This window comes from Thalassophryne amazonica, chromosome 12 (genome assembly GCF_902500255.1).
Source record: "Thalassophryne amazonica chromosome 12, fThaAma1.1, whole genome shotgun sequence".
NCBI classification, from domain to species: Eukaryota; Metazoa; Chordata; class Actinopteri; order Batrachoidiformes; family Batrachoididae; genus Thalassophryne; species Thalassophryne amazonica.
Genome location: NC_047114.1, coordinates 78,048,383 through 78,073,574, shown reverse-complemented (window position 1 = coordinate 78,073,574; position 25,192 = coordinate 78,048,383). Strand labels below are relative to the sequence as shown.

At 41.7% G+C, this 25,192-nt stretch overlaps 1 protein-coding gene across 1 annotated transcript; it reads right to left on the bottom strand.

The window, feature by feature from the left end:
• Nucleotides 1-1,423: 1,423 nt before the first annotated feature.
• On the bottom strand, nucleotides 1,424-20,870 carry LOC117521773 (matrix metalloproteinase-16). The gene is given in 5 exon segments (XM_034183114.1): nucleotides 1,424-1,540; nucleotides 1,542-1,763; nucleotides 2,776-2,883; nucleotides 7,929-8,077; nucleotides 20,476-20,870. Coding segments are annotated over 5 exon segments (699 nt in total). The 5' UTR covers nucleotides 20,608-20,870; the 3' UTR covers nucleotides 1,424-1,452.
• Between the last annotated feature and the right edge of the window lie 4,322 nt (nucleotides 20,871-25,192).

Here is a 25,192-nt window from a genome sequence, read left to right as displayed (position 1 = left end):
CAGCACCTTTTCCACTTTGCGTCTGTCCATTTCAAATGAACTCGGGCCCAGAGAAGGCGGCCACGCTTCTGGATGTTGTTGATGTATGGCTTTCTCTTTGCATGTTAGTGTTTTAACTTGCACTTGTAGATAGCTACGAACTGTGTTAACTGACAATGGTTTTCTGAACTGTTCCTGAGACCACACGGTAAGATCCTTTACACAATGATGTCGGTTTTTAATGCAGTGCCGCCTGAGGGATTGAAGGTCACGGGCATTCAATGTTGGGTTTCGGTCTTGCTGGTTACGTGTAGAAAGTTCTTCAGATTCTCTGAATCTTCTGATTATATTGTGGACTGTAGATGATGGAATCCCTAAATTCCCTGCAATTGAACGTTGAGAAACATTGTTCTTAAACTGTTGGACTATTTTTTCATGCAGTTGTTCACAAAGTGGTGATCCTCGCCCCATCTTTGCATGTGAATGGCTGAGACTTTTGGGGGTGCTCCTTTTACACCCAATCATGAGTGTCCTCAGTTCCCAAACGCTTATTGAGTGTTGTTAGAAGGAAAGGTGATGTAACACAGTGGTAAACATACCACTGTCCCAGCTTTTTTGAAACGTGTTGCAGGCATCCATTTAAAAATTAGCAAATATTTGCAAAAAACACTAAAGTTTATCAGTATGAACATTAAATCTTGTCTTTGTGGTGTATTCAATTCAATACAGGTTGAAGAGGATTTGCAAATCATTGTATTCTGTTTTTATTTACATTTTACACAACATCCCAACTTCATTGGAATTGGGGTTGTAGCTGAGAGTGTACGGGAGACAAAATTGAAAGTAATCAGTTAGCTGTCGCTTCCGATAAATTTTTAGGCAGTTTATCAATTTAGCATTATAAAAGATAACTTTTTAGTTAGCTGATTAGCAGTTATCGAAGCTAACTTTGTGGTTAGCTGTGCCCACCACTGCATGACACAATATAAAATACAACACCATAACGACACACAACACAATATAAAATAGGCCGTATCATAATACAACAGGATGCGTGTACCTGACCCACTAAAAACGTTATAAACATAATCGTGTGCCAGCAAGCAGTGCTTTAAAATAGCAACATTTTCTATCCTGCCATCTTATTACGGAGGAAAGGAAAAAAGCTTCAAAATCCTGACAGATGAGGTGACACATGCACAGCCTGATCAAAGATATTTCTGTGTGTTTTGCTTGCAGGAACGCGTGCATCATGCCACGCCGTCTCTGTCACGCCGTCCTGCTGCCCAGCCATCTGTATGAATCATTACTGCCCCCTCTTCTGATGAATGTACTTTTTCTTTTTGTCAACACACCCTTCTTCCTACAGCATCACTTACATATTTTCTTTCTGGTCAACAATCCAGACGTCTCTTTATAGCCCCTTTCATATCTTATTTTCCCCTCCTGTTATCTCTCCATTCAGTCAGTGTGTCACATACCATCATGGTTTGGGTTCCCCAGGGTCCACGGCTCATCTGAGTCAAAGTGGGTGTCGCCTCCTATGCCCGGGCCGGGGAAAGGCGTGGGCGAGGAATCCTCCCTCCCCATCAAAGGGGGAGCTGTCACCATGGAAACCCGAAGCAAAGATGATGGTGATGTCCACATCCCGCCTGCCAGTCTCCAAGGCGCTGTAGGGAACGGCCTCAAAGCGTAGGGGGGTCACGCCCTGCCAAACATCAAATGCCCGGCGAATGGCATCGTGAGTCTCCCGAGCGCCCACCTTTGGTGTGACATTTTTTATGCTGAAGGAGGAAAATGGGGGAAAACAACCGAGAAGGTCGTGTTAGTGGCAAAAACTGAAAGCAAGAACCTGCTTATCGTCACATACAATCAGAAATTACAGGGAATCTAAATAAATAAATAAATAAATACACTGCAGCAACTCTTACTCTCATTATCAAATCTGAGTGAACATTTCCCTTTTCAAAATTAAGAGAGGCCAAAAAAAAAAGAAGAAGTACTTGACACAACTATTTTGAGCCCAGAGGTTTTGAGTGAACTTTTAACATGGCAGGCGTTATCAGTTCCTGGCAGGCAGAGACGCTTTCATGAAAAAAGAAGTCAGCAGCAGCAGCAGTGACGGCGGCTGCGGCGGCGGTGCTTGCTCATCACTGATTGACATTCCATTAGGTGAGGTGGCTCATCAATTCCAAATTCACAGAGGAAGGAAGGATTTGAATAAATTGACAGCGTTATCAGCTTTTACTGCTGTAACCTGCCAATTTGCAGTTGTGCCAGAGACCCGTTTATCAGTTCTCCTCAAAACCTATTAAAAACTGCAGCTTAATAAAGCAGGAATTTGACTATTTCTTCCAAGATTATGTCCAATTTACAGTCAGGATTTTCAAACTGTTTTATGTGAATGAGGAGCTAAAATTACATCTTTATGCTGCTCGGCAAAAACGTTTGTTTTACAAAATGACCTAAAAATACTCTGATTAATGTTGCCACCGAGGATGGAAAATAAGCTTCCTTGCTGCGCAAATGTGTGTGTTAAATTATGCATTCCTGATTTGGAAGGCATTTTTGATGATGACTGCCATTTACTTGTTTTTGTGGATTTTTATGTGTGCACACCCCCACACATGACGTTATTGTACAGTCTCTATGACAACACAGCACGTGTGATCCCAGATGGTTAAAGAGGAAGGGATGTGACACAGAGTACAGAAAATTAGCACTTTCACATCCGAAGCCAATAATAAGCGCTGCTAAAATAAATTGTCACTATGGCAACTGCCTCCAGTTTCTCACCTGTAAGTGATGTGTGTGCGCTGCCACTTTTGTCCTGTCAGCGCATACCTCCTCTTCCGTGACCTTGAGCCGTTGTCTGGAACGCCACAGCGCGGCCTTTGCATCCAACTTAAATGATGAGAGCAGAAGAGAGGAGAGCACAAGGAAAAATAGAAGACAAAAAAGAAAAAATCCAAGAGGAGAAAAAGTAAAGGAGAAGAAAAAGCAGAGAACAAAAAGTGAGAAAGCAAAGACAAGAAAATTGAAAAGGACAACACAAGATGAAAAACAGAACAACAAAAAGAAAAGAAAAAATAAAATCAATTTGAAAACAAAAGAATATAAAAGGAAAACAAAAGAAAAATCAATGGGTAAACAAAAGCAAACAACAAAAAGAACAACAATGAAACAGAAGAAAACAAAAAGAAAAATCAATGCAAAAACAAAATAAAGCAACAAAAAGAAAAAGAGGTGAAACCAAAACAACCAAAAGAAAGGAACATAAAAGAAAAAAAATCCATGCCCAAACAAAAGAACGCAGAAAAAGACCAGGTGAAAACCGAAAAAAAGAAAAGATCAATGCAAAATCAAAAGAAAACATCAAAAAGAAAAGAACAAAGAAAAAGGCATGGTGAAAACAGAAGAAACAACAAAAAGAAAAGAAAAGAGATAAGAAAGAGAAAGAAAAATAATTCAGAAAAAGACAAAACATTAATAAGATGGAAAAAACAAGTCACAGAGAAGAGAAGAGAAGAGAAGAGAAGAGAAGAGAAGAGAAGAGAAGAGAATGAGAAACAATAGAACACTACAGAGCATCATCACAGCAATATTCTGTTCTTCTGCAAATCATTCACACCTTAATGTGTCATCACTGCATTATTTAAAAAAGCGCCCAACCATTCACAAGGTGATGAAGGGAGTTATGTTTTAGTTTTATTTTCTGGTTTGTATTGTTTGTTTCTCACCACAGTTACTCAAACCTGTGTGGACTAATTTTCATTAAACTCAGTGAAGAAGTGAGAGACGGGCCACTGAGGACTGCAGTATCATTTGATGCAGCTCCAGATGTGTAGAAATCATTTTTCACTTGTATCAACATTATGAAATAAGGCACTTTTTGGAATGGTCCGATTCTCATTACATAATGTATGGACCTGAATAAAAGCAATCAAACAAACAAATTAATAACAGTCCATTCATACAATTTATGTGATGTGTGAATTTCCAGCATACGTTATCAAAAACAAATTGTTGCACATGCTGCAGGTACGAGTATATATATGTTTGTTTTCGCTGTGTTTGCAAGACATTTTGTGACGCCACAGCCTGTTCTAGAACTGATGCATGCATGTTTGTTTTGATTTTTATCACAGTAATTTTCTGTAGTATTGTTCTCGTGAGTCCCCCTCTGTAATATCTGCCAACACATAATGTTATGTTTTATGTCTATGAAGACAACAACTTAAAAAGCTGCAGACTGATTTTGTGGAGGGGTGACATTTAGTCCAAGGAGGAGCTGTTTCCATTAAAATCTATATTTTATGCAGTATTTTGTTTAACTTCCCAGAATAATTAACCAGTATTAATGAAACCGATCAGATGTCTGTCAGTATGCGCCGTTTGAGACGGATGTGGATACAGATCCAGATCTGGCAGATGAAAACAGTTTTAGTTCAAATATACAGTTCATGTCACCATAGCAAATAAACAATCCTGATCATTTTGGGAGGGTATTATGATTGTGAGTTGTAGGGCATTTGGCAGTGGTTAGTTCTCAGTTTTTTCTCTTATCAATCAATCAATCAATTTTATTTATATAGCGCCAAATCACAACAAACAGTTGCCCCAAGGCGCTTTATATTGCAAGGCAAGGCCATACAATAATTACGTAAAAACCCCAACGGTCAAAACGACCCCCTGTGAGCAAGCACTTGGCAACAGTGGGAAGGAAAAACCTCCCTTTTAACAGGAAGAAACCTCCAGCAGAACCAGGCTCAGGGAGGGGCAGTCTTCTGCTGGGACTGGTTGGGGCTGAGGGAGAGAACCAGGAAAAAGACATGCTGTGGAGGGGAGCAGAGATCAATCACTAATGATTAAATGCAGAGTGGTGCATACAGAGCAAAAAGAGAAAGAAACACTCAGTGCATCATGGGAACCCCCAGCAGTCTAAGTCTATAGCAGCATAACTAAGGGATGGTTCAGGGTCACCCGATCCAGCCATAACTATAAGCTTTAGCAAAAAGGAAAGTTTTAAGCCTAATCTTAAAAGTAGAGAGGGTGTCTGTCTCCCTGATCCGAATTGGGAGCTGGTTCCACAGGAGAGGAGCCTGAAAGCTGAAGGCTCTACCTCCCATTCTACACTTACAAACCCTAGGAACTACAAGTAAGCCTGCAGTCTGAGAGCGAAGTGCTCTATTGGGGTGATATGGTACTATGAGGTCCCTAAGATAAGATGGGACCTGATTATTCAAAACCCTATAAGTAAGAAGAAGAATTTTAAATTCTATTCTAGAATTAACAGGAAGCCAATAAAGAGAGGCCAATATGGGTGAGATTGAATGACATATCCTGACCAAAAATGACTCCAGGATTTCTCACAGTATTACTAGAGGTCAGGGTAATGCCATCCAGAGTAAGGATCTGGTTAGACACCATGTTTCTAAGATTTGTGGGGCCAAGTACAATAACTTCAGTTTTATCTGAGTTTAAAAGCAGGAAATTAGAGGTCATCCATGTCTTTATGTCTGTAAGACAATCCTGCAGTTTAGCTAATTGGTGTGTCCTCTGGCTTCATGGATAGATAAAGCTGGGTATCATCTGTGTAACAATGAAAATTTAAGTAATGCCGTCTAATAATATTGCCTAAGGGAAACATGTATAAAGTGAACAAAATTGGTCCTAGCACAGAACCTTGTGGAACTCTTCAAATAGACCATTCCTCTGCAGATGATCAGTTAGCTGTTTTACAACTACCCTTTCAAGAATTTTTGAGAGAAAAGGAAGGTTGGAGATTGGCCTATAATTAGCTAAGATAGCTGGGTCAAGTGATGGCTTTTTAAGTAATGGTTTAATTACTGCCACCTTAAAAGCCTGTGGTACATAGCCAACTAATAAAGATAGATTGATCATATTTAAGATCAAGCATTAAATAATGGTAGGGCTTCCTTGAGCAGCCTGGTAGGAATGGGGTCTAATAGACATGTTGATGGTTTGGATGAAGTAACTAATGAAAATAACTCAGACAGAACAATGGAAAAAGAGTCTAACCAAATACTGGCATCACTGAAAGCAGCCAAAGATATACGTCTTTGGGATGGTTATGAGTAATTTTTTCTCTAATAGTTAAAATTTTATTAGCAAAGAAAGTCATGAAGTCATTACTAGTTAAAGTTAAGGAATACTCGGCTCAATAGAGCTCTGACTCTTTGTCAGCCTGGCTACAGTGCTGAAAAGAAACCTGGGGTTCTTATTTTCTTCAATTAGTGATGAGTAGTAAGATGTCCTAGCTTTACGGAGGGCTTTTTTATAGAGCAACAGACTCTTTTTCCAGGCTAAGTGAAGATCTTCTAAATTAGTGAGATGCCATTTCCTCTCCAACTTACGGGTTATCTGCTTTAATGCGAGTTTGTGAGTTATACCACGGAGTCAGGCACTTCTGATTTAAAGCTCTCTTTTTCAGAGGAGCTACAGCATCCAAAGTTGTCTTCAATGAGGATGTAAAACTATTGACGAGATACTCTATCTTACTACAGAGTTTAGGTAGCTACTCTGCACTGTGTTGGTATATGACATTAGAGAACATAAAGAAGGAATCATATCCTTAAACCTAGTTACAGCGCTTTCTGAAAGACTTCTAGTGTAATGAAACTTATTCCCCACTGCTGGTAGTCCATCAGAGTAAATGTAAATGTTATTAAGAAATGATCAGACAGAAGGGAGTTTTCAGGGAATACTGTTAAGTCTTCAATTTCCATACCATAAGTCAGAACAAGATCTAAGATATGATTAAAGTGGTGGGTGGACTCATTTACATTTTGAGCAAAGCCAATTGAGTCTAATAATTAAATGCAGTGTTGAGGCTGTCATTCTCAGCATCTGTGTGGATGTTAAAATCGCCCACTATAATTATCTTATCTGAGTTAAGCACTAAGTCAGACAAAAGGTCTGAAAATTCACAGAGAAACTCACAGTAACGACCAGGTGGACGATAGATAATAACAAATAAAACTGGTTTTTGGGACTTCCAATTTGGATGGACAAGACTAAGAGTCAAGCTTTCAAATGAATTAAAGCTCTGTCTGGGTTTTTGATTAATAAATAAGCTGGAATGGAAGATTGCTGCTAATCCTCCGCCTCGGCCCGTGCTACGAGCATTCTGACAGTTAGTGTGACTCGGGGGTGTTGACTCATTTAAACTAACATATTCATCCTGCTGTAACCAGGTTTCTGTAAGGCAGAATAAATCAATATGTTGATCAATTATTATATCATTTACTAACAGGGACTTAGAAGAGCGAGACCTAATGTTTAATAGACCACATTTAACTGTTTTAGTCTGTGGTGCAGTTGAAGGTGCTATATTATTTTTCTTTTTGAATTTTTATGCTTAAAGATTTTTGCTGGTTATTGGTGGTCTGGGAGCAGGCACCGTCTCTACGGGGATGGGGTAATGAGGGGATGGCAGGGGGAGAGAAGCTGCAGAGAGGTGTGTAAGACTACAACTCTGCTTCCTGGTCCCAACCCTGGATAGTCACGGTTTGGAGGATTTAAGAAAATTGGCCAGATTTCTAGAAATGAGAGCTGCTCCATCCAAAGTGGGATGGATGCCGTCTCTCCTAACAAGACCAGGTTTTCCCCAGAAGCTTTGCCAATTATCTATGAAGCCCGCCTCATTTTTTGGACACCACTCAGACAGCCAGCAATTCAAGGAGAACATGCGGCTAAACATGTCACTCCTGGTCCGATTGGGGAGGGGCCCAGAGCAAACTACAGAGTCCGACATTGTTTTTGCAAAGTTACACACCGATTCAATGTTAATTTTAGTGACCTCCGATTGGCGTAACCGGGTGTCATTACTGCCGACGTGAATTACAATCTTACCAAATTATCCGTGTGATTTCAGCGTGAACTGACAGGACATCATTGTGTGTCATTCTTGTTGCGTGCATACTCACTCCTTGGTTTTCTCATCCAGTGTCCCTGTGACATTGAGCCCGTAGACACGCTGCATAGCAGCAATGGCCAAGTGCATAGTTTGGGCTGAGTGCAGGACAGACATTGCCGGTTCTGTGCGGGGAAGGTAACCATACCTTTGTAGCCATCCCTGTGGGGCACAGAAAGAAAAACAGATATGGGTTCGCATGACTACTGGTGCATTTTTGTTTGTTCAAACATGATTTCTGCAGAAAGAGGAAAGATGGAGCAGGAGGTGACAAAGATACTGAAGTGGACAGAGGACATCCAGATTGCTGTAGCGGTGCTGAACAATCAGGTGAAATGTTACAGTCAGAGAGCATTTGCATCGTGTTCAACTCCACTTTATTATTTACACGGCACATAATCTGAGCGCAAAGTGAGGCAGAGGGAACCAAGGGGTTGTATTTGGTCTCTAAAACACTCGTGGGTGTCAGTGTTCTCTGTAGCACGGTGGAACTGAGGCAAAGTTTCAACAGCACGCTCAAATGAGAGATTTTCTGGCGAGTCAACATGAAACACATGAAACACATGACCAGAGAGCAGCTGCCAAAGCTCCCTGAGGTGAAACAGTGAAGCACTAAGGTTAATCTTTATTATGTTAAATTCCTGTTTCAATTTAGTTTCATCGGACGTCATACAAGAACTTCTCGCACTAAGAGAAGTGTTTGTAAATGAGTCATTTAACAGATTTAAGAGAACGTCTGGCATTCACCAGTTTTCTCAAATTTTGGGTTTTCTCTTATGTAAGATCATAATTCACAAGTGGTTCAGACCTGTCATAGGACTCATGTGCAAACAGTCTGAATCTTATCCAGATCTGTTTTGAGTGATTGTTTGCCTATTTTATTACTTGGAAGCAGTTTGATTCACAATCCCACAGAAATTACACATCATAATTAATTTGATGTTTCATTTGCTGCCATGTTTAACTTGACAATATCAATTACAGTATTCACACTGTGTTCATGCGCACACCTGAGCTTGTACAAAATTGTCGCAGCGTGATCGTTCATGCCTGTCTGACTGTGTGTCCCTCCTGACAGCAGGTGGAATGCTTTGGGGATCCCCAATTGTTTTTTTCCACCCTTTTTCAGCTGGTTTGTGCTTTTCGACCAACTTCCCAAACAAATCTTCTACTCCCAACTGAGTGAAGGAAAACGATTTGGAAGAGGGCAGAAGAAATACTACAAGGATGTCCTAAAGCACAACCTGAAGAACTGCTCCATTGACGAGAAGATTTGGAAAGAACACAGGAGGGACCGAGCCAGCTGGCGAGCAATGATCCAGATGGGAAAAGGATGTCTTTGAAAAAATATGGTTGGAGAAGAGGAGAAACAGGAAGGAGACATAGCAAGATCCTGAGCAAGATCCTCCAGCAGAAAGCTTCCTACAGCAACCATGTGGAGCATCTGTCAGAAACAGTACACATCAATACTGGGCCTGTTCAGTCACCTCCACATCCACCATCACATCCTGGAATCGACCAAGAGACCATCTTCCACACCACCAAAAGATTGCTACAGCAATGATTCTAAAGTAATTCTCATAGTCTGATACCATTAATTTATCATTAAGGTATTACTTTGTTAATCCCACAAGGGGGAAATACAAGTGACACCGGTCCAGGAAAGTTAAGACAAGCCCACACCTCCAAAAGGTGTGAGAAGGTGCACGGATTGTTGTCAGATCTGTCCTATGTGAGGAGAAAGATGACTAATGGGCTATATACAACCCCAATTCCAATTAAGTTGGGACATTGTGTAAGAGGTAAAACAGAATACAATGATTTGTAAATCCTCTTCAACCTATATTCAATTGAATACACCACAAAGACAAGATATTTAATGTTCAAACTGGTAAACTTTATTGTTTTGTGCAAATATTTGCTCATTTTGAAATGGATGCCTGCAAAACATTTCAAAAAAGCTGGGACAGTGGTATGTTTACCACTGTGTTACATCACCTTTCCTCTAACAACACTCAATAAGCGTTTGGGAACTGAGGACACTAATTGTTGAAGCTTTGTAGGTGGAATTCTTTCCCATTCTTGCTTGATGTACAACTTCAGTTGTTCAACAGTCCAGGGTCTCCGTTGTCGTATTTTGTGCTTCATAATGCACCACACATTTTCAATGGGCGACAGGTCTGGACTGCAGGCAGGCCAGTCTAGTACCTGCACTCTTTAACTACGAAGCCACGCTGTTGTAACACGTGCAGAATGTGGCTTGGCATTGTCTTGCTGAAATAAGCAGGGACATCCCTCAAAAAGACGTTGCTTTGATGGCAGCATGTTGCTCCAAAACCTGGATGTACCTTTCAGCATTGATGGTGCCATCACAGATGTGTAAGTTGTCATGCCATGGCACTAACACACCTCCATACCATCACGATGCTGGCTTCTGAACTTTGCACTGGTAACAATCTGGATGATCTTTTTCCCTTTTGTCCGGAGGACACAATGTCCATGATTTCCAAAAAGAATCTGAAATTTGGACTCATCAGACCACAGCACACACTTTTAACTTGCACTTGTAGATGTAGCGATGAACTGTGTTTACTGACAATGGTTTTATGAAGTGTTCCTGAGCCCCACGCGGTAAGATCCTTTACACAATGATGTCGGTTTTTTAATGCAGTGCCACCTGAGGGATCTAAGGTCATGGGCATTCAGTGTTGGTTTTCGGCCTTGTCGCTTACATGTAGAAAGTTCTCCAGATTCTCTGAATCTTCTGATTATATTATGGACTGTAGATGATGGAATCCCTAAATTCCTTGCAATTGAACGTTGAGAAACATTGTTCTTAAACTGTTGGACTATTTTTTCCACGCAGTTGTTCACAAAGTGGTGATCCTCACCCCATCTTTGCTTGTGAACAGCTGAGATTTTTGGGGATGCTCCATTTATACCCAATCATGACACTCACCTGTTTCCAGTTAGGTGTTCTTTGAGCATTCATCAACTTTCCCAGGCTTTTGTTGCCCGGTTCCAACTTTTTTGAAATGTGTTGCAGGCATCCATTTTAAAATGAGCAAATATTTGCACAAAAACAACAAAGTTTATCGGTTTGAACATTAAATATCTTGTCTTTGTGGTATATTCTATTGAATATAGGTTGAAGAGGATTTTTATTTACATTTTACACAACGTCCCAACTTCATTGGAATTGGGGTTTTAAATGAATGTTGACTGATTAACTGATTGATAACGGGCATTCTAGGTGACCTGAGCAAACCTCCCACCCCCAGGGCCACACATTAATGTGAATGGTAAATGGACTGCATTTATATACCGCTTTTCCATCTGCATCAGATGCTCAAAGCGCTTTACACCCCGTTGTCAGACTGTTGCCATGCAAGGCGCCCACTCCAGACCAGGAGCAACTAGGGGATTAAGGACCTTGCCCAAGGGCCCTTAGTGATTTTCCGTTCAGGCTGGGATTAGAATTGAGGATCCTCTGGTCTCAAGCCGAACACATTAACCACTGGACCATCACCTCCCCTGAGCATTGCACACTGCAAAACCACTTATGAAGGTGGATTCTTTTGTTTATCTCTGTGAAAGGGGGCCTACCTGCTGTGGTAGCGTGGCAGTCCTCATCACTTTGCTGTGGTGAGACTTTTTAAATCAATTTACATGTTAAACCAAATTACTTCCTTATTTCAACAACATAGTCTGACCCTCTCAGGTGAAATGACTTACCATTAAAGACACTCAATTTTTTTCCCCCATTCACTGGCTTTAGAAGGTCACATAATGGCACTTTTTCCACTGTTAGACTAGTGGAATGTAGTGTTCAACTTAAAAAAAAAAAAAAAATCATCAATCATAATATCCCAACATCTATTTGAACTTGTTGGTCTGTTATTTACGGTAATTCACTTTTCTTTTGAAATTGTGCTGATTTATGCATAGGTGGCAGGTCATTTATGAAGTTATCTGAAGTTGGGAGCTTTGAATCTGATGTGACACACTCACAGGAATCCATCGTATGAAAAACACAAGAGAAATTTAGGATAAGACACAAAAACGTTCCTGCATGAGGCCCATTGTATGTTCAGGCAGAATGCATGTTGTATACCCGCCTTCATAAGGTGGAGGCAGGTACTGTATACAATGTATAAAGTGCATATAAAGTTTAAAGTACCATATAAATAGCAAGAAAAGTCTGTGCGCAACTTCGGATCAGGTGTTTTGTTGGTCTGCGGCTCAGCCACTTTCTGCTCCTCGTGATAGCTATGAACCAACACTCCACCTGAACACACCTCATGTTAACACCAGTGCACCCATGGGTGCACATATTAGTGGACGTGCATTAGTACCTGCACTGGTTAGAACTTGGAAACAAGCAGTGTTGTTGTCAAGATCACATAAACCAAGACCAATGTACTGTGAGACCGAGCCAAGTCCAGGACCAGATCAGTGTGGTTCACCACTGATCTGCTCTACCAACAACAAGCATTATATAAATGTACTAAGCACATATACAGCTAAATCCAGAAAACAGAACAAGATAAAATAACGATCGCAGATTCTTTCAGCAAGTACAAATGAATAACAGAAGTAATATCGTAATTAATGCTCAGACTAAAGACAAGAGCTTGATCTCTTTTATCTTTTATCTCAAATTTTGTATGTTTTCAAAGATACTAAATCCAAATAGGCCTAATATTCAGTAGCCTAACGTCAGGTTAAATACCATATTTTCCAGACAGTAAGTCGTGTTTGTTGCTGTTTTTACTCATTTGAGAGGTCCTGTGACTTATTTTCTGAAGTGACTTAAATGTCAAAAATTAGGGGTATAACATACACAAAAACCATGATGCAGTAGGTTTTCAGTGCATTGGAAACACTCTCATCTTCAACCGCTTAGTCCAATTAATCCCAGCAGTCATAGAGCACGAGGCAGGGTACAACCCTGGGACAAGACGCCAGTCTGTCACAGGGCCACATATAGACAAACAAACACATTCACACTTGCACACACACTACGGACAATTTTAAAAGTTTCCAATCCACCTAACCTGCGTGTCTTTGGATGTGGGAGGAAGCACCCGGAGAGAAGCCATGCAAACAAGGGGGAGAACACGCAAACTCCACACAGAAAGGCCACAGGTGGGAATCGAACTCATGACCTTCTCGCTGTGAGCATTTGGACGAAAACAGCGAAACAGTGCGAAACAGTTCGAAATTAGCGCACCATGAAACATTGCACCGACAGGCAGATGTGCACGAACCTGGTGCAAGGGTTCGTGCACACGCCGGTGTCTTCTGGGCAGGAACACACAGTCCCGGCTGCGGCACATCGCGCCGCTTATGTGGAATATAAAAAAAAAAAAAAAATGAAACCAGCTGGTGCCTGTGAGACCACATCGTGCCCCTTACGTGAAAAAACAAACAAACATATGATCCCACTGGAAGCAAAACCCGCACCGTCCAAAAGCTCTGATTGCCAGTCAGACTTTACCACTGAGCTAGGGAGCTGTCCTTTGAAAGCTGTGGGAATATGCCTCATATCAGGAAGGACATGCAAGTATTACAAAAAATAAAATAAAATCACACACCATATAAAAACACAGCATTTATGAAGTGAGCAATAACAATATGATCCATCTGTTCCTCTGGTGATGACCCATGATCACAGACAAACAGGTCGCTCATCTCTTTCATGTCCGCATCTGCTGGTGCATCTCCAACTGGCCGTGCGCGTGTCTTGTGGACGACGCGCCGCAGGACACCGCATCATGTGGAACAGAGCTCATGTGGGTGATGTGACAGTGAGATCACTTGTGCTGTGTGTTCTGATCTGACGGTCTGTTTCAACCTGGGAGCAGCCTGTCCATGTGCGCACCATGTGCGCGCTTGCTCGTTGCAGCATGGCACAGTGATATATGCTTTTATTTATGTCCACTTGATAACAGCAAACAGACACATGCACGTCACAGTGGGCAGTTGTTTGTTCACGTCCATCCAAACACAGTACAGTGGTGTCCAGCTGAAATGTCCAGATCCACAGATGTCCACAGCCGCTTCAGTGGGAGGACACACCTCCTGTCATGTCAGCGCACACACCAAAGCCACACTCGTGATGGACTTAGACAAGAGTGCGCCTGGCCACACATTTTCTAAGTGCCATGCGAGCAGTGTTAGATGTTCGTGTGTGTCACCTGGAATTTGGCCAACACCTGCTGCGAGAGGGTGCAATTGGTTCGCACAGCGCACACTTAGTCTTTCAGGTGCTTGTGTGCACAAATAGTTGTAGCAACAGGTGTACGAGGCGTTGGCCGACTAGGAACAACATTACACGTTTGCACACGATTCCTGCGTCATGCACACTAAGTGTGCACTTCATCCCAACTTTGCACTGTGTGTGACTGAATAATTTTTCCAGACTGTCACAAAAAAAAAAATTTTGTTTTGGTTTTTTTGTCTTGTGAAATATATATAATTTTTTTTAAATGTGATTCATACTCTCGTGCTAGTATAGTCCAGAAAATGCACTAGTGATATTGACGCTGTTATGGTCTTTACTGGTCTTGAAATTATATCTTGAATCTTCAATGTCTGAAATCCAGATAAGGCAGAGTAAAAATGCAATCCTGTCCAAGGCCTGTAAAAAGTAGTCTCAAGATAGATCACGCCAGTTCTGCAACAACAGAAACAAGCAGTGACACTTGCACTGTGCTGCACTGGATCCTGTGCATTGTTCTTTTCTGTTCAAGATCATGAAGTACCTACAGCGCCACGAGCATCACAGCAGCAGAAAAACATTTAGCACGCCATAAAACTGTGGGTCTCCATGTGGTATGAAGGAGAAAATGTCATCAGGGTTTTTGCTGAACATCAGCAGGTGATTTTAGAATTCATCATAGTACAGAAACAGCATTAGTGAAGGTTACAAATGATCTTCTTATGGCCTCAGACAGTGGACTCATCTCTGTGCTTGTCCTGTTAGACCTCAGTGCTAGGTTAATTATGGAGTTCCACAAGGTTCTGTGCTAGGACCAATTTTATTCACTTTATACATGTTTCCCTTAGGCAGTATTATTAGACGGCATTGCTTAAATTTTCATTGTTATGCAGATGATACCCAGCTTTATCTATCCATGAAGCCAGAGGACACACACCAATTAGCTAAACTGCAGGATTGTCTTACAGACATAAAGACATGGATGACCTCTAATTTCCTGCTTTTAAACTCAGATAAAACTGAAGTTATTGTACTTGGCCCCAGAAATCTTAGAAACATGGTGTCTAACCAGATCCTTACTCTGGATGGCATTACCCTGACCTCTAGTAATACTGTGAGAAATCTTGGAGTCATTTTTGATCAGGATATGTCCTTCAATGCGCATATTAAACAAATATGTAGGACTGCTTTTTTTGCATTTACGCAATATCTCTAAAATTAGAAAGGTCTTGTCTCAGAGTGATGCTGAAAAACTAATTCATGCATTTATTTCCTCTAGGCTGGACTGTTGTAATTCATTATTATCAGGTTGTCCTAAAAGTTGCCTGAAAAATCTTCAGTTAATTCAAAATGCTGCAGCTAGAGTACTAACGGGGACGAGAAGGAGAGAGCATATCTCACCCATATTGGCCTCTCTTCATTGGCTTCCTGTTAATTCTAGAGTATAATTTAAAATTCTTCTTCTTACTTATAAGGTTTTGAATAATCAGGTCCCATCTTATCTTAGGGACCTCATAGTACCATATCACCCCAATAGAGCGCTTCGCTCTCAGACTGCAGGCTTACTTGTAGTTCCTAGGGTTTGTAAGAGTAGAATGGGAGGCAGAGCCTTCAGCTTTCAGGCTCCTCTCCTGTGGAACCAGCTCCCAATTCAGATCAGGGAGACAGACACCCTCTCTACTTTTAAGATTAGGCTTAAAACTTTCCTTTTTGCTAAAGCTTATAGTTAGGGCTGGATCAGGTGACCCTGAACCATCCCTTAGTTATGCTGCTATAGACTTAGACTGCTGGGGGGTTCCCATGATGCACTGAGTGTTTCTTTCTCTTTTTGCTCTGTATGCACCACTCTGCATTTAGTCATTAGTGATTGATCTCTGCTCCCCTCCACAGCATGTCTTTTTCCTGGTTCTCTCCCTCAGCCCCAACCAGTCCCAGCAGAAGACTGCCCCTCCTGAGCCTGGTTCTGCTGGAGGTTTCTTCCTGTTAAAAGGGAGTTTTCCTTCCCACTGTTGCCAAGTGCTTGCTCACAGGGTGTCGTTTTGACCGTTGGGGATTTTCAGTAATTATTGTATGGCCTTGCCTTACAATATAAGCGCCTTGGGGCAACTGTTTGTTGTGATTTGGCGCTATATAAATAAATTGATTTGATTGATTTGATGTCACTAATGACTACCACTATGAGATAAGGACAGAATGCCATCAGTGACATCACCTGCTGAGCTGATTGGCTGGAGTGAAAAGCTGCAGGCTGTTGGTCCTTCTTTGCATATTCTGCTCATCCCTCACCTGCTGCACCTTATAAACTACTATGCACGACATCAAAGGTGCTTAGAGAGCACAATGATGCCACACATTGAAAGCTGAGAATGTTTCATGGGGATTAAACAGCCAAGTTCACTAATCATAACAATCAATATGTCTGGTGTTTCCTATTATATTTGCAAATTGTTTGTTTGTTTTTTTACTTTCCCTTTTGATGCTCTGTGTGGTTCTTACCCTGTGTGCTGCTATACAATGCTGCTGGAACCAAAATTTCCGTGAGGAGTCTTCCCAAGAGATCAATAAAGTTCTATCTAATCTAATCTAATCTAATCTAATATAGTCTAATCTAATCATAAAATATCTGAACTCATGTCCATCAATGTAGCTATTTTCCCATACATTTAAACGGTGCACACAGATTTGAGCTTAACCCTACAACCCTGATAATTGACCAATCCAAGCCAAAATCAACTCACTTATTCCAAACTACAGGCCCAATTTCTGTAGTAAGAATGATCAAAATGAGATTAGGCGTTCTTGATATATCATGCTAAAATTCGTACCAACACAGACACACAGATGTGTCGTTCATAAAAAACATTTTAGCCATTCTTTCAAGATGTTTGTACACCACAGCAGACACATTTCTATATAAACGTGTGTGTGTGTGTGTGTGTGTGTGTGTGTGTGTGTGTGTGCGTGCGTGCATGTACACTTTAACAATTTGCACTGCATACTACTCAGCGATGTCTCTAAACTCACAATAATACTACCATTAAAATATATGAATTTGTGATAAGCCATGTAGTGACCCATGATTGGCTAATCTCAGCGCACCCGCCTCACAACAACAGGTGATTGGTCGGGAGAATAATGACTGGAAAACATGCCTGCCAGCAAAACGTGGGGTTGGTACTAATCACCAGCGACTGCTTTCACAGCTGACACAAAATCTACAGCCTTTGTTTGTTTGTTTGTTTGGTGGCCACCATGATTCCTCAAACACTTATTGACTTACTTTCAATAAACTTGGTGAAGAGATGTTTTGACATGGGCAAGAATGAAGAAGCAACAGGTTGCTTAAGGTTGACGGCATATTTTTATGATTACATTTAACCAAGTGAATATTGTCTCCTTTGACTATTATTTTTCATCTGTAGAGACGTGAGGGCACAGCAGGTGGTTTAATGGTGTAGGAGTTGACAGTCATATTGCACTGGAGGGTTCAGTTCCTGGTCACATGGTCTATCTGTGTCCTTGGAGAAGACACTTCATCTGAATTGTCCCAGTCCACTCAGCAGTAAATGGGTACCTTGGCTGAGGAGGTCACCTGGGTTGGACTGGAGTCTTGTCCAGGGCATGTCGTAGACTCAAGTCTATGACCCAAGAGCACCAATTGGCCTCAGGTCCTGTACCGGATTTATGATATTTTGCTATTCCTTCCATGTTCTTTTCTTTGTTGATTAATATAACAGTTTATGTTTGATGTTGAACTGACAGCTGATGGAAGCTCACTGTTTTACTTTAGTTTAATTCTCTCTGTGCCATCTACGAAGACCCCAGTGGCTGGAGAGGTCCAAGCAAAAGCCACATCTCACACCTGGCTGTGGCAATTCAATGGTTAGTTTTGAGAGATGGGGATGGACCAGTTGTCTGCCTGGGTGGTTGTCGAAGAACCCGGGCGGTTTCATGGTGTGCTGTGCAACAAGGTGGAGTGCCAGTGCTGGACCTGACTTGACTCTATCTGTCCTGAAGAACATTGCAGGTGATATTTTTTTTGAGTGATGTGAATATGATTTTGTTGGAATATTGTAATTTTTTAAACCAAATTTCATCAGGTCAGGTCAGGTCTTGGAGCATGTGTTGTTGCCATGCATCTCTGCATTCACCACACCACAAAACCATGCTAGGTTCTGGATGGTAACTACCCAGGAAGACAACCAATCCATCCCCACCTCTTAAAAGTAACCATCTATCTCCTGCAATCGGGTGAAATATTGGCATCCCCTTGACCTTTTCATGTTCCTGGGGTCCTCAGCACTGAGGCGCCTGCGTGCTAGAGTACACTTAGAGAAACACATGGCCACAATGACATTTCTTCACAATGGAACTGACACTCCCCATCTGAGTCTTCTGAAGTAACCATTCATCTGACACAAAGTCAGTCCCGTGGTACCCAACGATCCTCATAACAAACTGAGTACCAAAAACATCATCGTGCTGAGCAGTGGCTTAAGGTGATGACTAGATAGTCATCATCTTAGGCCATCCAAGTACCCAAGTCTCACAACCGCACTGTAGGACAATAATCACCAGGACTGTAAAGTCTGGGACCTTCATTCCTCTGCAAAGGCATTGGCACCACCAAACACATTTGCTCAGTGACCTCATTACTCCACAAACTCTTAAAAAACATCTCTTGACCTCAAAGGCCAGGAACTCAGAGGCCTTTTTAATTCAATACACTAATTTCTTTTGGCTTCTCCAGTTTGCTCAGGGTCACAACAGCAGATTCAGTATGGATCCGCGCATTGATTTGGCACAAGATTGATGGAAGATTTAGAATATGGAAAGAGAAATAAACTAATTTTGATGTAGAACATAGTTGAGAGATGAATCTATGAAATTTTCTTCAAGTACATGCAGGTTTGTAAGGTAATAAGACCTTTCCCCCACTATTGTCAACCATTTTTCATAAACAAATAGACACAGGCCTTAAAGCTGGCATCATCATCATCATCATCATCATCATCATAATAATAATTTGTTATTGAGAGAATGCTTCAACCCCTTTCCAAAGAGAATAAGTAAATACATGCTGGACGGATGTATGAAGAAGTAAATAAAGCTGAACAGGTCCATTGATGCTGGTCCCGATCCTTAGATTCCATAGCGTGATGCTACTACTAATGTATGCTGATGACTCCGCGCTAGACTGGACACCAGTTCCTTGCAGGTTACTAGTTAAAGCCAGTATGCACTTACAGCTGGGAGGACAAGGGCGATGCAAATAAATCATCCAAAGGCAGACAGATCTTATATAGCTGAACACCCGACCCACTGAGCTATGCTACAAGGAATGGCGTAAGACCGCATTATGTTGGCTTTGTGGCTGTGAGCTTCATCTTAGGAGCTATAATAACATATTGACTATAATATACTGTTGTCATATATTTTCCAGCTATAAAGCAAAGGTTTGGGTATAAAGGTGTATTCTGAGCCATGTCTTTAGTCAGGACTTTCATACTGCCTGTGCCCTGAGGTCACTCATGCTGCCACGGAGTCACGAGGTGCCCACACAGCCCTGGCTGTCCACACTCATCCAGCTGTCTCCCCATCACAGACTGTGGTGTCTTGCAGCTCCAGCAGATCTATAGCTCTCTCTCTCTCTCTCTCTCACCTCGGCCCTCCTCCTGCAGTTCAGCTCTCTTTCTGCTGAGCTAAACGCTTTGTTTTCCCTTGTTTGGTTCTCTCCTGTGGGCGCCTTTATTAGTGTCATTTGTTCAGAGGCAAAAATGAGACTGATTTCAGTGAGCCATAAAATTGAAAAATGATGTGTGTGTGAGAGAGAGAGAAAGAAAGAGAGACTGTCATCTTCAGCATTTAATTTCTTCAGAGGGATGAGAGGGAGGGGGCGCCTGCTGAGAAGCAAAATGCATCAATTAAACAATATTGCTATCATGCAATTTGGATTTTTATAAGTGTTGAATCTCCTCCTGCATCATCTTAACTTGGGTGTGCCAAAAACAGAGCGCAGTGGGCAACTCTTCATGGACTGCACATTTGGATCACTGGATCATGGCCGGGCATCACATAAGCATTCTTCTGTTTCAATGCACCTTTTACGAATCAGGGGTGCGGGGCTGTTTTTGCCGTTTGGTGGGCGAGTTGTCCTGATCTGCCTCCGTCTGATGATGATGATGATGATGATGATGCGCGCGGATGGATGGATGGTGCGGGGGAGTCAGCGCGTGCGATTTTTCACGCTGAGACAGATGATGTGGAGGAGAGAGCTCAGTCATTTATGCAAAAAAAAACAAAACAAAAAAAACACAGCGAAGGCCATTTGTCTTACCTCAACGCTGAACGGATGATCCTCCTCCTCTCCGGACGCGCCGCACGAAATCCAAAGCAAAAAATGCAAACAAACCGCCGCCGCGTAAAAGCAATCCGATGGTTTTCTTTTACTGGAGGATACTATGGTCATAATGACCCGTTTTTTCCCGAGTGTTTATTAGAAGAAGCCGGCCGTCCGAGTCGGATCCCGTGTCAAATGAAAACCATCAGGCTGTCAAGGCAGATTCGGATTCAAAAGGGAGAAATATGAGGCGTTTTGCGATTTCCCGCCGGCGCCATAAAACGGAGCGACGTCAAGCTGAGATAAAGCGCCATGTTGGAGCCGCTGTCCTCGCCATTCTTATTTACATCTATCCAGCAGCAGCAGCAGCAGCAGCATCAGTGGCCATGTACTGTACAAGTCTGCGCAAAGACAGCCTGCCTCCCCAATCCACGCCTGCGCTTTAGCGCAGCATCACCAGACCAGGTTCAAAAACAAACACAATAATCACCAGACCTCGTCCATTCTTCAGCATCCCCACTGCAAAACCTTAAATTCCTGAAGCTTTGATCAGATATGCAAACATTCTCCTGCTGGGATACCTCAAAAGGTCACATAGATAATACAGCTCATCCAGATAGACAGTAATGGTTATCAACTTGCAGCCAAAAATACTATGCAGTGCATTAAAAATATATATATATATTTCTGTGCCTGTTGCTTTAAACGGCAATGAGCTGCTCTTTGCCACGCCTCCTCTCCCCACCTTCAAAAACAAGGTTTTGGATTACAAACTGTGACAAGGCAGCAACCCATTTATTCAAAAAATAATAATTTTAAATAATAATAATAAAATAAAATAAAAACCTTACAAAGAGATTGCACACTGATGCAATCACATCTCATTTGTGCATAGCTGAAACACATCCTGTTCTTGTTTATTTTGTATTTTTATGATTTATGTATTTACTTTGGGGCAGCACTGTGGCTTAGTGGTTAGCACTGTTGCTTCACAGCGAGAAGGTCATGGGTTCAATTCCTGCCTGTGGCCTTTCTGTGTGGAGTTTGCATGTTCTCCCCGTGTTTGCGTGGGTTTCTTCCAGGTGCTCCGGTTTCCTCCCACATCCAAAAACATGTGGGTTAGGTGGATTGGAATCTTTAAATTGTCCGTAGGTGTGCGAGTGGTTGTGACTGTGTTTGTTTGTCTGTTTCTGGCCCTGTGACAGACTGGCATCCTGTCCTGGGTGTACCCCGCCTCACGCTCTATGACTGCTGGGATAGGCTCCAGCCCCCCGCGACCCTCAATTGGAGTAAGCGGTTGAAGATGAGTGTGAGTGAGTGTGTGTATTTATTTTTTAGTTTAGGGGTGGGAAGACAGGTGGGGACCATAGTGGTAAATTTGTTTATCACTTTGTTTATGTAGTTGTTTATTTATGTTTTTAAATTATTATATTCAACTAACTACAAAGAAATTGCCCATTTTACGTGAAATACAAATCGCCAAATTTGTCACAAGTCATAAGGTAGGATTTTTAGTCCATAGGAAGGGTAAAAAGTCACCAAATCTCATGCCAAAGTCGCTAAACTGGCAACACCGAGTCACTGATTTCTCATCTTGAGTACTGGCTGAGAGACCCTTCATCATCGTTGGTACCCAGGGGTGCCAAAAAGGGGAGAATAAGTAGAAGGATTCTAGGGGCCCAGGAGGCTCCTAATACAATTATAATACTGACAAAATAATATTTGGGTGGCCCAGTAAGATTCCTTTTCACGGGGCCCAAAATCCCTGGCGGCACCCCTGTTGGTACCGACCATGATGCCCGCAATCACTCAAGCAAGGTAAATTTTGTTTTGGCTGCTGATAAAGACTTTATCATCAACTAAGATACAATTTAAAACAAAAACAATTTTGAATGCTTGTAGTTTTTGATGGTCACGATCAAAAGGTATGCGTAGCACCCGTGCCTGACTGGAGGCATGTCTACTCCCACTCACGAAAGACACCTCCTTAGAATGTCATTTCCACATGAAGTCACATGACTGCCAGAGTTAGTCAAACATAATTTCAATTCCATTCAATTTGATTCATAGAGCAATGAATCCCAAAAGACAGCATCTGAAGGCATTTGTCTTATATCAGTTATGGAGAGATCCAGCATTCAGTGAGCACACAGGGACAATGACAAAGCAATACCTCCCTTAAAGAAACCTCCAGCAGTACCAGGCTTAATGGAGGGTCCATCTGCTGCCACAAGATGGGTTAAGAGAAAGTGAGTAAGAAAGAGAGAAGCACCAAGAAGTCAAATCAAGTCTGGGAGCACACACTGGTACCACACTTCCCCACATCTACAACACCAAGAAACCATGGGTTCTCGATGGCAAACACCCTGTACATCCTCACATCTCAAAAGTTACTTCTATCTACCACAGCCAGGGAAACTGTGGACATCCCATTGGCCTAACACCAACAACAAGATGACTTAGTCAGGTATTATCGACAATAGCAATACCCCTAAACACCTTGTAGTTCTTGCATATTCTCAGTTTCATAGACTGTCCCCTGTTAGCTAAAATTAGAACTGAAACACACCCAACTGCAAACATATGTCTGAGGTTTACTGAAGTGACCTTGTGTATCAAGTTTCACCTTGATACACAAAGTCTTTGTCAAGATATTGCATACAAATGGTTTCCCTCACTGGTGGCCACATTTTAAAGCTAAAGACTTCCAACATCTAAGTTGTTTGAAGTTTTCCTGACATGGCCTTGTGTACCAAGTTTTATGTTGAAACGCAACGTTTTTGTCAAGAGATTGCATAGGCATGGAAGACACAGACAGACAGATACACACACTTAAAAAAAATAATAGATTTGTTTTGAATATGGAAAAAGTGAGTTCTGCATTCTGTCTGAAAATAAACACTGCACAACAATACAGTTCCCACCAAAAAAAACATCACACCCACATAACCTCTTTCTAGGTCCACAGTAACAATCGATGTACAACAGAACCATGTGAACCATAGGGGTGATTCTACTGTTTTGTGAGCAGCAACATGACGTGTGAGATTAGTGTTAGATCACGCTCAGCAAACTTCAGCGATCACATGACATGCTGGCAAAGCAGGCAGGATTCCAGAAAAGATCTGTAAACTGTAAATATGATCCCCTTTAAATCAAAGGTCTATGAACAAGCCAAAGGTGTGTAATAATGTGCACTAGAAATAGTTTGTTCCTGAAAACTTTGACAGTAAAAGACAGATTAATTATTAATAATTTGACCTTATTGATTAGCCAATTTCCAATAATCATAAACACTATAAAGTCCAACTCTGCTAAATGACAGATTTTTTTCTCCAATTCTCAAAGTAAAAGGTTAAACCAACCTGCAATGACCTTGTGTTGTTCTCCATGTAGCCACAAGATGGGGGTGTTTCACTGAAGAATCTGGCCGTTGGCTGATGCCTCAGAGAAAAATAGTCCCACTGGGGCCTGAATGATTCACCCAAAGCAGACTGATCAACCAAGAAAGTGACAGGAAATGGATTTGGTATGACAGATCGAATGAACAGTTAACAAAAGTGTGAAGATAAAACTCAATCTTTTGGTCTCGTCTTTTGACAGACTGGGTGATATGGGATCAGACGGACTCATGATGTAAAACAAGAAGGGTCATTCAGAGAGAACAGGATCTGCACATTTTGCATGTGCCATGCAAATTTAGTCTTTCTGATACTGGTTCTGTGTGGTCTTGACATTTGCTGGTACTTTTTACTTGGACCAGCACACAAACCTTCCTTCATGTTTTATCCAAAGTGGCACCAAACTGTTTGACTTCAGCCGTTATGACTTTGCCCTTTCTAGGCCACCTATGGTAAAATATCATGTGACCAGCAAAAAGGTGAAATGCGACTTCAAATTTGGAACTTTAATGTTTCCCATAATCCCCCTGCGCTTCCCAGAATGCACTGCGGCGCCAGCAGAGGTCCGGTGTCTCACAACCCATGTAAACAATGGGTAGTAATCAAGTACACGGACTTGATACACAAGTACACGGACATACACTGGACCTTATTTTAACTTATGGTATTTCTGTGTGTAATTTAGAAGTCTGTGATGCTGTGTTTTTCGATCATGCGCCAATTCTTTTTGACGTGCCTTATTTATGCAACACTGTCAAACCAGCTGGTCTTGATCCTAGTGATCTATCCAACTTTCGATCTATTTCCAAACTACCATTTTTGTCAAAAGTGTTGGAGAAAATTGTTTTTAATCAGCTGAAAGCATTTTTAGATGAGCATGAGATCCCTGAGGTCTTTTAATCTGGTTTTAAGAATTTTCATAGTACCGAGTCAGCTTTGATGAGGGTTTTTAATGTCATGCTGGTGTCCACTGATTCTGGTCACACTGTTGTTTTGGTGTTGTTGGATCTGACCGCTGCGTTCGACACAGTGGATCATGAGATCCTCCTGGATCTCCTTAAGAATGTGGTCGGCATTCAGGGCTATGCTCTAGAATGGTTCAGATCCTACTTAACAGATTGGAGTTTTTGTGTAAGACTTGGAGATTTTGTTTCTTCCACAGCTCCCCTGTCATGTGGTGTGCCACAGGGGTCCATTCTTGGTCCGCTTCTTTTTTCATTGTATTTGCGTCCGCTGGGATCAGTTTTTTGTAGATTTGGGGTATCATTTCACCTTTATGCTGATGACAGTCAAATCTATGTGCCCCTAAAGCG